The sequence below is a fragment of the Pituophis catenifer genome, unplaced genomic scaffold, assembly GCF_029215685.1.
Source record: "Pituophis catenifer annectens isolate HBS135680 unplaced genomic scaffold, rPitCat1.0.hap2 SCAF_2, whole genome shotgun sequence".
NCBI classification, from domain to species: Eukaryota; Metazoa; Chordata; class Lepidosauria; order Squamata; family Colubridae; genus Pituophis; species Pituophis catenifer.
This window is the reverse complement of record NW_027256882.1, coordinates 37,827,895-37,844,826: the sequence shown is the minus strand read 5'-3', so window position 1 is coordinate 37,844,826 and position 16,932 is coordinate 37,827,895. Positions and strand designations below refer to the sequence as shown.

At 42.4% G+C, this 16,932-nt stretch overlaps 1 protein-coding gene across 1 annotated transcript; it reads left to right on the top strand.

Annotated features, from left to right (window-relative positions):
* LY6G6F (lymphocyte antigen 6 family member G6F) lies at nt 1-12,693 on the top strand. The gene is made up of 6 exons (XM_070933417.1): nt 1-124; nt 3,190-3,465; nt 5,726-6,055; nt 8,593-8,737; nt 10,738-10,775; nt 12,510-12,693. The coding sequence occupies exons 1-6, from the start codon at nt 10-12 to the stop codon at nt 12,554-12,556; spliced, it is 951 nt and encodes a 316-aa protein (XP_070789518.1). The 5' UTR covers nt 1-9; the 3' UTR covers nt 12,557-12,693.
* Nucleotides 12,694-16,932: the final 4,239 nt, after the last annotated feature.

The following is a 16,932-nucleotide window of genomic DNA, read 5'->3' as shown; positions in this document are numbered from 1 at the left end:
TTTCGCATAATGGTCCTTTGGAAGAATCTCTTCTCGGAAATGGATGCTGTTGTTCCAACTCCTAGGACTGCCACAGCTGTTCTGGCCACCCTCTTCTTACTTCTCCAACTTTGTGATGCCAACTGTAAGAACTATCTGAATTTTGTTTACCTTTTAGATTGGGAAAGATGCAGGAGGGGGAAACCATAAATACAGATCTGTAAGAATTGTGGGCTCCCCTGAATTTAGAACTTTTGGAGTTAGAATCGGAGACACCCAAAAAGCCATGTTGAGTGGAGGTGGTGGGACAGAAGACTGTTCTCATGTTCTCAGAGTATGTTCTCAGAGTAGAAAGATTGCGTTGACTCACCATCCCCCAATTTAGTACCCCTGATCCAGATGTTGAGAACATCATCTAAGAACTGAAATGAATCAAAATTAGGTGAAGTGTTAATATCACTTTATAATGCCTTGGTAAGGCCACATTTGGAATACTGTGTTCAGTTTTGGTCACCATGATGTAAAAAAGATGTTGAGACTCTAGAAAGAGTGCAGAGAAGAGCAACAAAGATGATTAGGAGACTGGAGCCTAAAACATATGAAGAACGGTTGCAGGAACTGGGTATGTCTAATTTGATGAAAAGAAGGACTAGGGGAGACATGATAGCAATGTTCCAATATCTCAGGGGATGCCACAAAGAAGAGGGAGTCAAGCTATTTTCCAAAACACCTGAGGGTAGGACAAGAAGCAATGGGTGGAAACCAATCAAGGAGGGAAGCAACTTAGAACTAAGGAGAAATTTCCTGACAGTAGAACAATTAATCAGTGGAGCAACTTCCCTCCAGAAGTTGTGAATGCTCCAACACTTGAAGTTTTTAAGAAGATATTAGATAATCATTTGTCTGAAGTAGTGCAGGATTTCCTGTCTAAGCAGGGGATTGGACTAGAAGACCTCCAAGGTCCCTTCCAACTGTTTTTCTTTTCTTTTCTTTTCTTTTATTCTTTTCTATTCTTTTCTATTCTATTCTCAGGAACTGACTGATTTCTGGTAGCCGGGGTGGGGGTGGGGACAGCATTTGAAAAGAAGCTGGATGATCATTTATCAAGGATGCTGAATTAGTGTCTTCCTGCAATGGGTAGGAGCCTGAGCTAGGCAATCACCAAGATCAATAGAAAAAAAAGCTATCATTCTTTTCATCTGCAGGATTCTGAGAATTGTTCTCAAATACATCTAGAGGGGACCAAGTTGGAGAGGTAACTGAGCCATAGTAAAATACCCACAGGATTTCACGTCAATTAATTTTTCCAGGAAGGGCTGGAAAGATTTTCTTGGAGAGCCACTAACTATTCTTCATTGTAGGCAATACAAGTGATGGCTGTTTGCAAGACTAATTATGATTCAGTAACTGTGAGAAGGATCTTGGAGTCCTAGTGGACAATCACTTAGCCAGCAGCGTGCTGTAGCCCCAAAAAAGTCAATACAGTCTTAGGGTGCATTAACAGAGGGACAGAATCAAAATCACACGAAGTGTTAGTACCACCTTATGATGTGTTGGTAAGACCACACTTGGAATATTGCATCCGGTTTTGGTTTCCATGATATAAAAAGATATTTGAGACTCTTGAAAAAGTGCAGAAAAGAGCAACAAAGATGATTAGTGGACTACAGGCTAAAACATGAAGAGGGGTTGCAGGAACGGGGAATGTTTAGTCTAATGAAAAGATGGACTGTGGGTGACATGATGGCAATTTCCCGCTATCTCAGGGGCTGCCACAAAGAAGAGGGGATCAATCTATTCTCCAAAACACTTGAAAGCAGGACAAGAAGCAATGGCTGGAAACTAACCAAGGAGAGAAGCAACCTGGAACTAAGGAGAGATTTCCTGACAGTTAAAATAATTAATCAGTGGAACAATTTGTCTCCAGAAGTTGTGGGTGCTTGAACATTGGAGGTTTTTAAGAAGGGATTAGACAACCATTGGTCTGAAATGGTATAGTTTCCTGCTTGAGCAAGGGTTTGGACTTGAAGATTTACAGATTAACAGAGTTGGAAGGGACCTTGTAGGTCATCTAACCCCCCATCCAAGCAGACCCTACACCATTTCTGACAAATGGCAGTCCAGTCCCTTCTTGAAAGCTTCCAGTGATGAAGCTCCCACAACTTCCAAAGGCAAGCTCTTCCATTGGTTGATTTTCTCCCTGTCAGAAAATTTCTCCTTATTTCCAGGGTGAATCTCTCCTTGTTCAGTTTCCAGCCATTATTCCTTGTCTGGCTTTCAGGTGCTTTGGAAAATAGCTTGACACCCCCACTCCTCTCTGTGGCAGCCCCTCAAATACTGAAACACTGCTATCATGTCTCCCCTGGTCCTTCTCTTCACTAGACTAGCTATGCCCAGTTCCTGTAACTGTTCATCATATGTTTTAGTCTCCAGTCCCCTAATCATCTTGGTTGCTCTTCTCTTCACTCTTTCTATTGTTTTTTTTTTTTCATTTAGAGAAGACACCTGTGTAAATGGAAAAGGGGAAAGGGTGGGGGAGAAAGAAAATGTTATTATATAAATGTACATTTATGATGATATGTGTGAATTTAGTAAAATGAAAAAGTGATTGAAAAGAAAGTAAAAATGGGGATTGCTCGAATACCACTTTGGAAAATTCTAAATTGAAAATGAATACAACGATGGAGAGAGGACAGAGGAGAGAAGAGAGGAAGGAGAGAGAAGGAAAGAAGAAAGGGAAAAGGAGAGGAAGAAAGAGAGGGGAAACAAGAGTAGGAGAGAAGGTTAGAAGGGAGGAAGAAGGGAGGTGTGGGGGAAAGGAAGGGGAAGGAGAGAAGGAGAGGAAGAAAGAAGAAAGTAGAAGAGTAGATGGGAGGGAAAGGAAAGAGAGGAGAGGGAGAAGAAGGATTGTTGTAAAACAAGGGAGATGAAATGGTAGAAGAGCAACCCCGAATATACTTAAATTGTTTAGGATGAAGATTATATTAGTATGAAAGTTAAAAGAAAATATGTATGTTAGATAAGAAATTGTACATTTAAGATATGTTTATGAGAAAAAAAAATAAAAAACTTTTTTTTTTCTGCGCTCTTTCTAGAATCTCAATGTCTTTTTTATGATCCTGTCAATGGGCCATAGCTTGCCTACCCATCCTTTTGCTAGTTAATCTCTTCTTAAGTTTGGGGACCTAATGATGTCTTTTCTTCTCATAGTTGTATACACAGAGAGAGGCTCTTCCCTAGAGTTGCCCTGTCCATGTCCATCTTGTTCTGGGAGTAAAGAAATATCGTGGTATTGTGTCCAGCAACACCAAACAGTTTTACTCTTCCGCAAATTCTCCAACAACCGTATACAGCGTTTTCCAGTTGCCTGGAGCTGGCTCGAGATGCTTCAGAATAACTCGCTTCAATTTCGCCATGTGAAGGATAATGACACGGGTCGTTACTGGTGTGACATGAAGCATTTTTATGATCTCGTGGTGGTGAGAAGTAAGTGAGGTAGCATTTGAAAGATAGTCAAATCCCAATAACACCTTTTATGCCTGAGGCTCTTCTGAAACTGGTTAGGTCACACTTATAACGGAATAACACAGATGGAAAGGAACTTGGAGGTCTTCTCGTCCGACCCCCTGTTCAGGGTTTGGCAGATCTCCAAAAACAGGAATTTGTTGTCATTGTTAACAATGAGGAATATGGTTAATGTTCTGACCTAAGCTTCCTTAGAAATTAAACAGCACAAACTTTGTCCTGGCAAGCCTGTTTAATTCATAGTTTCATTTACAGTCCGCAAGGCTTGATAAAGAGTCTTTCAGAGGAAGGTTATCAACACCCACCTATCTCATGTGGAACGCTGCCGAAGAGCTAATTTCCATACGCAGGGCAAGGCCAAACTTGGCACAGAGTCACAAACAGAAGTTTCAAATCTTGAATCGGCCAGACGAACTAATTGCTTCCTGCAAAAGCTCATGTCCTGTTCGCTTCTCTTTTATGTCTTATGGGAGGGGCCAATAATCTCCAAGCCTTACTCCCAAGTCGACCCTGTTTCCTTAATTGTTCCTGTCTCCTGGCATCTCTGCACATGCGCACACTGGGAACAGGCTCACGCTGTTCTTCTGCCTCGCCGGAGACTCCAGAGGCAGCAAAGAACTACCAGATGGCATTGGCCCCCTCTCTGCCTCCAACTCAGAGCACTCATCAGAGCCTTCCCCAGACTCCAGGACTGGCCTATGTTCCTCCTCAACCTCCCCATTGTCCGAATCTGCTGCCAGCTCTGCTGGCCGCTGGTAGACCACAACAGTTAAGACATCTGCAGACTAAGCAGAAAATGGAGGCTTTTCGCCACTCGTCACCAGATAGATCATGGGTGTCAAACTGGCAGCCCACGGGCTGAATGTGTCACACCCAGGCCACACCCACCCCAACCCCACGAAGGGGAAAAATGTTATGATACATCATGTAACGGCAATGTAACGTGGCAAGTTTGACACTCCTGAGATAGATAGATACTTGAGGCCAGACAAATTATCCTGGCACCAGAGGCAAAAAAACCTCCACTAATTGAGATTAGTGCAGCATCTCCTGGGCCAAAAACATTTCAATGCAGTACAGGAAGTCCTTGATTTATGACAATTTATGACAAAATTTCTGTTGCTAAGCGAGACACATGTTAAGTGAGTTTTGCCCCGTTTTATGATCTTTCTTGCCTTCAGTTGTTAAGTGAATCATTGCAGTTAAGTTTATTAAGTGAATCTGGCTAGTAGTCATGCTAGAAATACTTTGAAAGCTCCTCCCAGAGGGGAGCAACAGAAACAGACCGTGAAGTGGGTGTGTGGGGTCTCTAACGATGCTTTGAGCTCTAAGCACATAGCACCTATAAGCAGTATCCTGAATAACAGGAAGCAAGCTTCCTATAATCTTCTCGGCTGTCCATACCACTCTCTGTAGGGACTTTCTATTTGAGGCACTGCTAGCACCAAACCAAACAAAGATGCAGTTTGTTAAAACGCCTCATTTGTGCCTCTGTAAAAAGTGGCCAGGACAGAAAGAGAAAGATGTGCTCTCAACATCCGATGCAGGAAATGCAGACACTGGTTTGAACGGTTCACTAAGGATGACATGTGGAGAGACGAATTCGGATTCTTAGATTGTGAGTTCTAGTCTTGCCTTAATCATGAAAACCAGCTGGATGACCTTGGGGCAATTGCTCTCTCTCTCTCTCTCAGTCCAACCCACTTACAGGGTTGTTTGGTGGGGAAAATAGGAAGAGGAAAGAGTATTATGCAGTGGTGAAATCCAATTTCTTTTTACTACCGGTTCTGTGGGCGTGGCTTGGTGGATGTGGCTTGGTGGGCGTGGCATACTGCAAAATCTCCATTCCCACCCCACTCCAGGGAAAGGATACTGTAAAGTCCCTATTCCCTTCCCACTCCTGGGGGAAGGATATTGCAAAATCCCCATTCCCACCCCACTCTGGGACCAGCCAGAGGTGGTATTTGCCGGTTCTCCAAACTACTCAAAATTTCCGCTACCGGTTCTCCGAACTGCTCAAAATTTCATCTACTGGTTCTCCAGAACCTGTCAGAACCTCCTGGATTTCACCCCTGGTATTACGTATGTTCGCTGTCTTGAGTTATCTATACAAATAATAAAGGTGGGTTAAAATATAAACAAACAAAGAAACAATCCAGTGCTGGCTCTGCTCCAGCTGCAATTGTCTACTCTGATTTCTTGTTGAACATGTCTCTTCCAGGCAGTCAGCAAAGGTTGGAGTCCTATCAGGCTGATAGCATGTGCTACATCTTGAGCTGTTTATTCCCATCCAAGGAATTCTACAGGGAAGTGATAACCTGGTGGGAAGGTGGAAAACAAATCCTGGATGCTGATCAGATAGGAAGACCCAGCATATTTAAGGGGAAAAGGGCCTCTCAACTCCACATTTGTGTGAAAAAGAAGACTTTGGAGAAAACCATGAAGAAGCACGTCCAATGTCGCTTTGCTCAGAAGACCGAAATCACGTTCAAGTTGACGGATAATCATCATGATCACTGTACTTGTAGTACCTTAATGCCTTCTTTTCAGGGTAGGTTTCTCCTCCTGAATACAGGTGGTCCTCAATTGACATCTGTTAAGATTAATGACTATTGACTGTGAAAATTGATTTACGTCCAATTTTCACACTTTTGCCCATTGCAGCATCCCTGCAGTCAGGTGATCAAGATTTGAGTAACTGGCATGTATTTATGATGGTTGCAGCATCCTGGGGAGTCTTGGGATTGTCGTTTGCAACCTTGTAGAGTCACTTGAAAATCACATGATTCACTTAACTTTGTTTCCTGACTGCTTATTTGTACCCTATGACTATCATTAAGTGTTGTACTTTATGATTCTTGATGAACGTATCTTTTCTTTTATGTACACTGAGAGCGTATGCACCAAGACAAATTCCTTATGTGTCCAATCACACTTGGCCAATAAAAATTCTATTCTATTCTATTCTATTCTATTCTATTCTATTCTATTCTATTCTATTCTATTCTATTCTATTCTATTCCATTCCATTCCATTCCATTCCATTCCATTCCATTCCATTCCATTCCATTCCATTCTATTCTATTCTATTCTATTCTATTCTATTCTATTCTATTCACAACTTGGGTGATTCATTTAAGAACAATGGAAAAAAGATTGTATAAAGGAGCACAACTCACTTAACAATTGTCTTGCTTAACAAGGGAAATTTTGGACTCAGCCGTGAATGTAAATCAAGGACAACCTATATTTTGGAATGTTTCAGGTTGTTGTTTTTTTTTAGAGCTCATTCTTTCTATTGCTAAAGTCTGGGTATAAGTATTATTTCTTTTCTGGTCAAACAACGCCACCTATGTGACAAGGAAAGGAATCCCATGTTTTGTAGAAACAGCGGTCTTTGGGGAAAAAAGTTTGTAGAACATAGTTCCTCCCACGGTTTTTACTCATCATAAATTAATTGTGCTTTGTTTTTTCATTTATTTTGTAGTTTATGTTCTATGGTTTTATACTGATCATTATTATTCAAAATACAAAATAACATATTGACAGATCACCTAAATACAGTTTAAAAATCCTGAAGTTAAATGAAACAATCTTTAAAGAAATAAAAAAAGAAACCAAAAGCAAAGCAAAGGATAAAAAACTTAAAGAAAAAAGAATTGTGACCCAATTTGTTGATTGCCTCCAACCAGAGATATTTTATTTTTTATTATCTGATAGTTAAATTCCTCTTCCTTCCAGAGATTTATAAACTGCAATATAACTTTTTATATTTATTCCTTATATTTAACCGCTTGTTCCTGAATTTTCCTCAAAGGCTAAAATGGGAATTCTATTAAGGATACCATCACATAGATAACAATGTTAAATTTTGCACGTTGTCATTTGGCGAAAAAAAATCCATTTCTACTCTGCCTGTGTTGAGACAAGGATGATGTGTGTGTGTGGATTTGTGTGTATGTATATGTGTGAACAAAGTGGGGAAATTGCACAGTATGATGTGGAATTATGTCCTTTCCTTCAAATCCCTCCACTCCATTATTAGCGACTCTTCAAAGTTATAACCTATTTGAAAATAAGAACTTATGACCCGGATCTGAAGTTCCAATGGCCGCCTCCCCCCCATGATCATGTGACCACACTTGGTTGCTTGGCAACATGGCTGCAATTACAGCCATTTAACCCTGGTGTCATGTGATTGTGTTTTACAATGGTTTTGCCGAAAACCAACACTTCAGCAAAACTGTGTCCATCACAAAAATGGATCCACGCTTACGATTGCCATGCTTGCTTAGCAACTGAGCATTTGCATTTAAAACTATGGTGATTCGCTTAATGCTGCAAAAAGAATGTAAAATCAGATCAGTCCCATAACCAATTGATTTTATGACTGTTATGACTTATGACTATAATGGACAGACTCCCTTACAGGAGTGAAATCCTACCGGTTTGTAGCGGTTCGGGCGAACCGCTAGGGATTATGGGCATCAGTTTGCTGAACCGATAGTAATTACTTCTCCTTGGCCCCACCCATGCCTGGCCGGTCACAGCTCACCTCTTCCGGCAGCTTGATATTCCACAGAATTCAATGTTAAATGCAACAGAGAGAATGCTAACTTTTCTCCCTCCATTCAGAACGGAGCTGCTGCAGCCTGTCCCTTTAAGGTAGTCCCCAGCTTAGTGGGTGTGGCAGGGGAAGGATACTACAAAATCTCCATTCCCACCCCACTCCAGGGGAAGGATACTGCAAAATCCCCATTCCCTCCCCACTCCTGGGGGAAGGATATTGCAAAATCTCCATTCCCACCGCACTCTGGGGCCAGCCAGAGGTGGTATTTGCCGGTTCTCTGAACTACTCAAAATTTCCACTACCGGTTCTCCAGAACCTGTCAGAACCTGCTGGTTTTCACCCCTGCAAATAATTCTACTTACTCAAGTTTTGAATCTCTCTAGGATTTCAGGGCTGAATTTGATGTAACCTCGCTTGAAATGACAGGATAATGGGATCTTAAATATATAAACCTTGATATGCTGTACTTTTTTTTAATTTTTTTCCTGCTGATGTTCTCTCTTTCTGCCTTTCCCTAGATATCGGGACAGTGAAAAATGATTTATCGTCTCAATGCTCAAAAGTCAACATAAATGGAGTACCGTGGATTCCACTGGCGGTTTGCATTATATTGCAATTTTTGATCATTCTTACTCTGGTGGTATTGTGGAGGAGGAGTTGTAGGTAAATTGAAATCATATGAATTGGATCTTGGGAAGACATTAGGATTAGTCAAACTGCGGTGGCTCAATGGCTAAGACGCTGAGCTTGTCGATCGCAGTTCAGCGGATCGAATCCCTAGTGCCGCATAACAGAGTGAGCTCCCATTACTTGTCCCAGCTGCTGCCAAACTAGCAGTTTGAAAGCACATAACATAAAAAATACAAGTAGAAAAATAGGGACCACCTTTGGTGGGAAGGTAATAGTGTTCTGTGTGCCTTTGGCGTTTAGTCATGCCGGCCACATGACCACGGAGATGTCTTCGGACAGTGCTGGCTCTTTGGCTTTGAAATGGAAACGTCCCCTAGAGTTGGGAACGACTAGCACATATGTACAAGGGAACCTTTATCTTTTTAAATAATGATAGTGACATGGAAAAATGCAGTGAAAAGTTCCAAAATAGCAAAAGGTCTAGAGACCAAGCCTTATGAGGAACAATTAGTGTGTCAGGCAGTGGTGGGATTCAGCCAGTTCGTACCACTTCGGGAGAACCGGTTGTTAACTTTCTGAGCAGTTTGGCAAACTGGTTGTTGGAAGAAATCATTAGGGCAGAGAACCGGTTGCTAAATTACTTGAATCCCACCACTGGTGTCAATCATGTGAGATGGGAGACAAATGAACGAACGAATGAAAGAATCAATGAATGAATGATCTGGATATGTTTAACTTACCGAAGAGGTGACCAATAGGAGATATAATAGTTGTTAAATATCAAGGTTGCCCACCACAAAAGTGGGGACTGATTTATTATCTGTTGCCCCAGAAGGTAAGACTAAAATAAATGGTTGAGGCTGCAGAAATTTGATTCCAGATAGAAACTGCCACCATATGTGAACAGACAGCCAAGGAATTGGTCTGCCCTATGAAGTGGTGAGTTCTCCTTCACGGTAGGTCTTCAAACAGGAGTTGGATGACAAATCCCTTAAGGTTCCTTCCACTGCAATCCGTTATAGGGACTTGAAATTCTTACCTGAAATCTGGATGGATGAATCACTGGACATCAATACATTGGATATGGACACAGTTTAGGGCAGGAGTCTCCAAACTTGGCAACTTGTGGACTTGTCCACAAAGATTTGTGGACTCCCTCCCTCCCTCTGGAACAAATGAATGAACCCAGAAAAATTTGTGGAACTCTTCAGGCTTTTAATCTTAAGAGGTTTAAAGGTAAAGGTAAAGGTTCCCCTTGCACATATGTGTTAGTCATTCCTGCCTCTAGGGGGCGGTGCTCATCTCCATTTCAAAGCCAAAGAGCCAGCATTGTCTGAAGACGTCTCCGTGGTCATGTGGCCGGCATGACTAAATGCCAAAGGTGCACGGAACGCTGTTACCTTCCTACCAAAGTGGTCCCTATTTTTCTACTTGCATTTTTTACGTGCTTTCGCTAGCTTTTACTGCTAGGTTGGCAGAAGCTGGGACAAATAACAGGAGCTCACCCCGCTAAGAGGCACTAGGGATTCGAAGCGCTGAACTGCTGACCTTTCGATCGACAAACTCAGTGTCTTAGCCACTGAGCCACCACGTCCCATTTAAGAGTCCCTGAGTCCTTCGTGAGAAGGGCGGTATAAAAATTTAAATAATAAAATAAAATAAATAATAAAAGAGGTTTAGCTTTAGCCAAATCAGCTTCCTTTGGCAGGGAGCTGGGCTCTATAGACATTCAATATACTATTATCATGGTATAATAATGATCCATCCTTCCTTCCTTCCTTCCTTCCTTCCTTCCTTCCTTCCTTCCTTCCTTCCTTCCTTCCTTCCTTCCTCCCTCCCTCCCTCCCTCCCTCCCTCCCTCCCTTCCTTCCTGGCTATTTATTTATGGAAACATTTCTTTATTGCTTTTTTGTGTGTTGAAGATACCCTTCGATTTTAGCTTATCATCTACACATTGCCTTTTGGCCAGTAGAGGGTCCTTGATGCAAATCTTCACTTTGGATTCTGCTAATTTTTGCAATCTCTTCTTTCAGCCAGAAGTATACAGACCATCTGAAGAAGCCCCAGAAAGGTGGGTATACTGAAATTCACAGCTTTCATGTCTCCATTTTTGGCTGTCTAGATTCTGTTCAAAAGGGGACCAAGCTTGAAAAGGAGGACATAAGATTGGATAGAAAACCCAGATCAAATGAATTCTGGAGAGTTGAGGGGAACAATTTCTTCAATTAGTGTTGCTAAGGATGAAAGATGTGGGTGGACATTACTGAAAAGGCTGGTTAGAACTATTCTTCCTAATTAGTGGATAGTCTACATCAGGGGTGTCAAACTTCCTATCATTGAGGGCTGCATCAGGGTTGTGTTTGATCTCAGGGAGGCCGGGTGTGTGTGGCCAGAGAGGGCATGGCTAGCTTGATGTCAGTTGTGTTGGGGCACCTGTGGTGGCCCTAGCGCTCTGCCAACCTCCTAAGCTCCGTTTTTGGCTGGGACGGCCTCCTGCAACTCTCTGCCAGTGAAAACGGAGCTCGGGGGTTGGTGGTGCTCATTGTCAGAGGGTTGCAGGAGACCGTCCCAGGCAAAAACGAAGCTCGTGAGGGCCACACATACCCCACCCCCCCAGCTCTGTTTTTGCTGGCAGAGGGTTGCAGGAGGCCATCTCAGCCGAAAATGGAGCTTGTGAGGGCCGTGTGCATCCCCCCCCCCCACGGCAGAGGCATCGTGGGTTGGTCCTTCGCTGTTTCCGGGGTGGCCCCGTGGACCAGATCAAAGTACCCTGTGGGTCAGATCCGGTTTGACACCCCTGGTCTACACTCAAAGAGTTGGGTTTCTATTGAGAAGTTGAGGCTTTATATGCCCAGAAGCTTCATCATGCATTACAAGTTGTCCTCAACTTAGAACCACAATTGAGCCCAAACTATATATCACACACACAAAAGTACCCTTTTTTAAAGGTTTCTAAAAGCCATCTGCATCCTTGTGGCTGAGAACTTCAGATATATATCTTTATCTATCTACCTACCTATCTATCTATCTATCTATCTATCTATCTATCTATCTATCTATCTATCTATCATCTTTCTGTCTGTCTATCTATATGTCTATCTGTCAGTCAGTCAGTCTGTCTGTCTGTCTGTCTACCTACCTACTTATCTATCTATCTATCTCTATCTATCTGTCTGTCTGTCTGCCTTTCTGTCTATCTGTCTACCTATCTATCTATCTATCTCTCTCTCTCTCTCTCTCTCTCTCTCTCTCTCTCTCTCTCTCTCTCTCTCTCTCTCTCTCTGTCTGTCTGCCTTTCTACCTACCTACCTACCTACCTACCTACCTACCTACCTATCTACCTATCTATCTATCTATCTATCTATCTATCTATCTATCTATCATCTATCTATCTATCTATCTATCTATCTATCTATCTATCTATCTAATGTCTATCTATCTATCTATACATCTGTCGATCAATCTGTCTGTCTGTCTGTCTGTCTATCTATCTATTTATCTATCTATTTATATTCTCCATCTCCCTCCCTCCCTCCCTCCCTCCCTCCCTCCCTCCCTCCCTCTCTCTCTCTCTCTCTCTCTCTCTCTCTCATAAATAGACTTTAAGTTTCATGTTCTGCCCTGTGAGCAAAAGGAGGGAAAAAAACTGGCAAAAGAAGCAAACATCTATGGAATCTTTTATTCCATTAGAAGATCCTTATTTTAGGAATGCAAAGTTTTGGCTAGTTTGGAACAACACAATGATTTTTAACTTGCTAGTGCAAATGGGTTTACTTACTCATTCTGCTGCCTCTGCTAATTACAGATATCCCGCTATCTGAATACACACCAGAGATCTACGAGAATATTTAACCAGGAGCACCACTGTGATAAAGAAAATATTTTGGTTCTCAGTGAGTCAAACAACCTTGGACCAAACCCAGCAACTCTTGAGCAATGTTATGGTTCTAACATTTTCCTGGCTTTTTTGTGTGTGTTTTTTTAATCCTGCCAGGCTGTTCTTAATCCTCTGATCAACCTGCCAGGATTGTAGCTCCCATCATCTATTGGTTAGGTTGGCTGGCGAAGATAGGTTGATTTAGTATAGCACATCAGGAAAGCACCAGAGTAGATAGGTCAAAAAACAACAACAAAGCCCTGGATTTGGGGGGATTTCCTCTCATCTGAATTAAAACAGCCTCCACCCATCCTTGAGTCAGCAGAAAAACAATAGAGGGATGACATGTACTATCTCCGCGGCGGATCTGTCTCCTGCCTCAGTTTCAAGTTCACGCAAACACAATGTGATTTTTCTCCAAGCAACAAAGCCGAATGGATTCAACGCACTTTGAAGCTGCCTTTGGTAGATATCGAAAATAGGAGGAAAATACTATTTTAAGATCAATACAGTTAAGGACTGTTTAAGCCTTATTCATGAGCTGGGGAATAGAGAACAATAACAGGGTGGGCTGCAGGAAAAAGAAAAGAAAAGAGGTAGCCTGGGCAGTGATGAAATCCAAATTTTTTTTATTACCGGTTCTGTGGGTGTGGCTTGGTGGGCGTGGTGTGGCTTGGTGGGCATAGCTTGGTGGGCGTGGCAGTGGAAGGATACTTCAAAATCCCTCCCCACTCCTGGGGGAAGGATATTGCAAAATCTCCATTTCCACCCCCACTCTGGGACCAGCCAGAGGTGGTGTTTGCCGGTTCTCCGAACTACTTAAAATTTCTGCTACCGGTTCTCCAGAACCTGTCAGAACCTGCTGGATTTCATCCCTGAGCCTGGATATATTTATGTTGTGTGTCATTGCAATAAGAAAAAAGTCCCAAGCTTTGGAGATTTGGATCTCCTGGTCATCCAAAATGGTCAAAGTTTGAATTGCTGTTCAAAGTAGGAAGAGTTTTCCAAAAAGGAACTTCCTCCACTGCGAAATACATTTTTCCTGGTTTTTGCATTTTAATAATTTTCTTTATATAGGTAGTCCTCAGCATACAATCATTTGTTTAGTGACTGCCCAAAGTTAACGACAGTGCTGAAAAAATGATTTCGCAATAGCAATAGCACTTAGACTTACATACCGCTTCATAGTGTTTTATAGAGTCAGCCTATGGCCCTCCCGAATCTCATTTTACTGGAAGGATGGAAGGCTGAATTAGCCAGTCAAGATTGAATTGCTGACAGTGGGCAGAGCTAGCCTGCAATACTGTATTCTAACCACTGCGCCACCAAGGCTCTTAATAATAATATACCGGTATATATTTTCACACTGCCCCCTTATCCTTTACAATTTCTGCAGCTGGGATTACACAGCCTGCCCAACCACAATATCTTTTAGCCAATTGCAGCTTGTTCAGTAAAGCCATGGTTGCACTGATTGTAGTTTAGCACAGGAATGAGCAACTATGGGCCCTTTATGACCTGTGGACTTCAACTCCCAGAATTCCTGAGCCAGCCATGTTGAAGTTCACAGGTCAGAGCAAAAGTAATAGCACTAGTACTTAGACGTACATTCTGCTTCACAGTGCTTTAGAGCCCTCTGTAAGTGGTTTACAGAGTCAGCATATGGCCCCCCAACAAACTGGGTCCTCATTTTACCAACCTCGGAAGGATGGAAGGCTGAGTCAACTGTTCACAATCAAACTCTTGGCAGTCGGCAAAATTAGCCTGCACTATTGCACTGTGCCACCACGGCTCTTATGACCCATTTGTGACCCATCCTTGCACTTCCAACCACTGCAGGTCCATGTCATGTGATTGCCATTTGGGTGTTTGGCACCTGACATGTATTTCTGGTAGTTGAAGCATTTCAGGGTCATATGATCACCATTTGCAATCTTCATCTGGCTTCTGAAGCAAATTCAATGGGATACACTAGAATTGTTTAATGGCCATGTGATTCACTTAACAATAATGGTAATTTGCTTAACAATCATGGCAAAAGAGGTCATAAAGTTGGATGTGAACACATGATGATTCCCTTAATGGCCACATTGCTTAGCCACAGACAGTCCAGTCACAACTGTATTCGTAAGTCAAGGATAACCTGTAGCGACATAAAACATGTGTCAGGGTTCTGACCGATGCCCTAATTAAATCATGAGTCTTGAGCCAAGCTTCAAAAGAAATCCAGTTATTTATTAGAGGCTTCATGTCGGCACGTTCCAAGTGAAGCCAACTCTGACCTCACTTAATTTACGTCCTGGTTCTGACCCTGTTTCCCCCCCTCCCCCCAAGTTGTGTCATCAGTCACATCCTCCAACGAAGCAATTTCGTGGGTTGTAGAGATCACTCCCCTTCAGCCACAGTGCGTAACCAAGGAGATGGCCTTGACAGAGAGATGGCTGGAATGTGCTTTTTGTTTGACTGAAGTCAAATGAAAGGTTGGCAGTTCAGCGGTTCGAATCCCTAGTGCTGCGTAATGGGGTGAGCTCCCGTTACTTGTCCCAGCTTCTGCCAACCTAGCAGTTCGAAAGCACGTAAAAAATGCAAGTAGAAAAATAGAGACCACCTTTGGTGGGAAGGTAACAGCATTCTGTGTGCCTTTGGCGCTGAGTCATGCCAGCCACATGACCACGGAGAGATCTTCGGACAGCGCTGGCTCTTTGGCTTTGAAACGGAGATGAGCACCGCCCCCTAGAATCGGGAACGACTAGCACATATGTGTGAGGGGAACCTTTACTTTTACCTTTAACGTAATATTTATATTATGCTATATTTTACTTTTATATTTTACTTGTACGTCATCTAGAGTTGCGTTATGAGGGAGATGGGCAGTTTCTAAATTTGATATTTAATAAATAAACAAATGAGCAAGGAGAAAACTACACCCTCACCAACCTCAGCAAAGCAAACCACTGTATATAAACAGAAAGCAAATCCCACACTCCCTAGCACAGATAATAGACTCTTTGTTAGACAGCTTGGAGGTGAGGACAAAATCATGGTCTCATTTGATGTCACAGACCTGTTCACGTCTATAAATCCAGAATTAGCCAAAGAGTCCATGACCGCATTGCTCAACAGCACACCTGACTCACTTAACCAAATACACAAAGATCGAAACATTCAGGATTATGGATCTCATAAACCTCTGCTTAACTACATACTTCCAATTTGATGGACAAATTTACCTACAAATTGAAGAGACACCTATGGGATCATTGCTTTCAGGACTTATAATGCAGGTCATCATTCAATGTCTAGAAGCCATAACACTTCCACAAATACATCTGAAAATATGGATCTTTACCATAATATAAAATGAGAGAACATCCAAAGAACTATTAATAATATTCTTAAAGGAATCCAGTTTACTAGAGAAGAAGAAAACAACAACTTGCTACTACCCTTCCTGGACATCCTGATCAGCAGAGACCACAATGGCAAACGAAAAATGCAAGTCTACAGACAAACCTCCCATACTAACCAGGTTCTCCATTACCGAAGCAACAACTCAACGTCCCACAAGAGAAGCTGCGTAAGGGCTTTATTTAGATGAGCCCAAATTCACTGCAGCAACCCGGAATAGCAGGAAAAGAAAACAGAGCATCTATACAACATATTCCAACAAAATGATTTAAGTGCCAAAGCCCACTGTAACAACATCGCCAAAAAGGCATTAAGAGTTATAAACCTAATCTTGTGTAGCTTCTTCTCCGGTAATATTACACTACTAACAAGAGCATACAAAACATTTGCTAGACCAATTCTTGAATACAGCTCATCTGTCTGGAACCCGCACTACATATCGGACATTAGTACAATTGAACGTGTCCAGAAATATTTCACAAGAAGAGTCCTCCACTCCTCCGCTCGCAACAAAATACCTTATGCCACCAGACTTGAAATTCTGGGCTTAGAAAACTTAGAACTACGCAGCCTTCGATATGACCTAAGCGTAGCTCATAAAATTATCTGCTACAATGTCCTACTTACCAATGACTACTTCAGCTTCAACCACAACAATACACGAGCACACAATAGATACAAACTTAAAGTGAACCACTCCAAACTCGATTGCAGAAAATATGACTTCAGCAACAGAGTGGTCAATGCCTGGAGTGCACTACCTGACTCTGTGGTTTCATCCGCAAAGCCAGGGGTCGGTTCTACTTACCTTTACTACTGGTTCGCAATGGGGCTGCATGCACTCTCTTCTGCGCATGCGCAGAAGCATTTTGATGATGTCGGGGTCGGTGGGCGGAGCCTCCCGCCGGTTTTACTACCAGTTCTATAGAACCGGTGCGAACCG

What these genes read in the sequence shown, in the direction of transcription:
- LY6G6F (XM_070933417.1), top strand. Translation starts at nt 10, where the DNA reads ATGGTCCTTTGGAAGAATCTCTTCTCGGAAATGGATGCTGTTGTTCCA. An exon ending in TGATCTCGTGGTGGTGAGAA is followed by an intron (nt 3,466 to 5,725) that starts GTAAGTGAGGTA and finishes TGTCTCTTCCAG; the next exon opens with GCAGTCAGCAAAGGTTGGAG. An exon ending in TCTGAAGAAGCCCCAGAAAG is followed by an intron (nt 10,776 to 12,509) that starts GTGGGTATACTG and finishes TGCTAATTACAG; the next exon opens with ATATCCCGCTATCTGAATAC.